General features: G+C 36.0%; 1 protein-coding gene across 1 annotated transcript in view; it reads right to left on the bottom strand.

Annotated features, from left to right (window-relative positions):
• Positions 1-266: 266 nt before the first annotated feature.
• The window catches only part of LOC116018592, a 20,425-nt gene continuing 18,584 nt past the window's right edge, over positions 267-2,107 (bottom strand). Inside the window, exons 24-27 of the mRNA XM_031258633.1 lie at positions 1,736-1,804; positions 1,477-1,656; positions 1,221-1,280; positions 267-837 (exon numbers count right to left, since the gene is read on the bottom strand). Coding sequence (XP_031114493.1) covers positions 763-837; positions 1,221-1,280; positions 1,477-1,656; positions 1,736-1,804 — 384 coding nt within the window. The 3' untranslated portion in view covers positions 267-762. The remainder of the gene's footprint in view (positions 838-1,220; positions 1,281-1,476; positions 1,657-1,735; positions 1,805-2,107) is intronic.

Genomic DNA, 2,107 nt, shown 5'->3' with positions numbered 1-2,107 from the left:
CACTCAATATGTAATACTCCGTATTAAGATGTTCAATATACAGAACACTCTAATCTAAAAATGCATGAAAATAAGCTATGAATGCACCATTATGACAGAAAGTTGAATTTAAAAATAAAAAATAAAGAAAAATTTAGGAGTACAGTTAATAAAAAGGTGAGGGGAAAAGGTTTTAAATTGAAGGCCAAGTTATGAAGAACCATAAAGAAAAGATAGAAAAGAGAAATTGCAGCTTCTTACTACGAGTCTACGAGGAGAAAAAAAAATTGTCGCGCAAAAATCACAAAACATGAATTAATATAATAATAATAACAACAAAAATACACTGGACCGTCTGCGTTGTTTGCTACTACTACTGTAATATAAACTCTTTCTATAATCATAATTTCCAATAAAGCACAGGTAGAGGCATACTAATCAAATAAGACTATTATACACACCAGAATCACAACAGAAACTCCTATTGAGTTCCTAACATCATCAAGAAGAAGCTCCTTCAGTGTCAAAAAGGAAAGATGGATGTCAGTAACTCAGCCACCAGGCGAAAATAAAGCAAACTGAAAATCCCGACGAATCACAGATGAATTAGTCACTTCAAGAATTTGAGCTCAACAATTGTGCAAAGATGTGGAAGTGAAAGCCACCAAAATCCATATATATTCTTTGTTGCAAGTGCAAAACCCAGGGATGCTGGAAAACCCATATATGCATTGCTGTTCTTAGTATGTGTAGAAGTTGTAACAATTAATTTCATCACTGTAATCACGATTGAGTGACATAAAGTACTGGAACAAGACCAGCCATCTTCCCATCCCTTCCGGGGCGTTTTTTCTTTACCTGAAACAAGTATAAAAATACCATAATAAGCTCATCATCTTGCTTTTGAAAAAGAGAGTGAATTTTTTCTTTTTCCATTTCATGGACAGGTGAGGGCACAGGGCAGAGAGGGAATCCTTGTTTAGGCATTATGCAATTTGTGACATGATTAATTTGAGGTTGGACTGCACACTTGGTCAATGATTAATTGGCAATAAGACACATAATGTAGCCAATGATTAACTACTTATCAGGTACAAATAGTATCATTCAGAAATGTATTGTTAGCAGAGACATGCAGTGATTGTCAAAGACAGACTAGACATAAAAGATTGTTCACTAGTGCCAATTCAAACAAGTATCAAACGTTTATGTTATGCTCTACTGGGAAAAAGTACACTTACATAGAACCAGCCATCAACTTCGTATTCAATTTCAACCTCTTCTCCAGCTGTCAGATTCAACTGCAAAAGGAAGATATACAAGTTAGCTCCAAACTTCAGGCAACATAGAAACAGAGACCCAAAAACAACAAATCAAGTCAGAAATAAAAATAATTGTCATTGTGAGCATGCACACACATTCAGAAAGTTCTATTGAATCCAAATATCCAATAACATTATTTTTGGAAAAGGAGATCTACAATGTTGATGATCCTACCTCATCATCGCCACCAGCAGTGAAGTCATAAAGTGCTGAACCAAACTGTGGGTTGCCTGAAGATGCCCGTTCATCATCATGTGATCCAAAACTGTAGGAACCAGAACTAGCTAAGGGGTTCTCAAACGACGCATTTCTTTCATGGATTGGTGAAGAATATGGTGGAGGCTCTTCCCGTATCTGGAAATGTGCTTTAATATGAAAACTTACAGATAAAAAAAAAATACAAACAAGATAGGAATCTGTTATGAGGCCTTACTGGAGAGCCAAGACCACCATAAGAACTGCCATAAGAATTATTAGAATACTGTGACCCACCCGATCTATCCTGTCAAAGGAAGGACAAATTGTGCATTAGAAAAGGAATGACACATATACACTGAAGTTCCATATGATATCTTCAGTCACCATCTACACTCCAAGGGAAATTCCTCTTCACACAATCTGATCGGCAAAACATGACAAAAGAGGGAAAAGAATTTGGTACAGGAATGTGGGCAAGCTTCCGTTCAATTTTTTATTCCACCCAAACTAGCAGAGTGTTTCCAACCATCAGGAACCTCCCAACTCTCTCTACCACAGAAATTCAACCAAAAAAAACAGAACAAAGAAAAAAAAAAAAAAAAAAAAA

This window comes from Ipomoea triloba, chromosome 1, assembly GCF_003576645.1.
Source record: "Ipomoea triloba cultivar NCNSP0323 chromosome 1, ASM357664v1".
Lineage (NCBI taxonomy): Eukaryota > Viridiplantae > Streptophyta > Magnoliopsida > Solanales > Convolvulaceae > Ipomoea > Ipomoea triloba.
The sequence above is the reverse complement of the archived record's forward strand: the minus strand, read 5'-3'. Positions and strand labels throughout refer to the sequence as shown.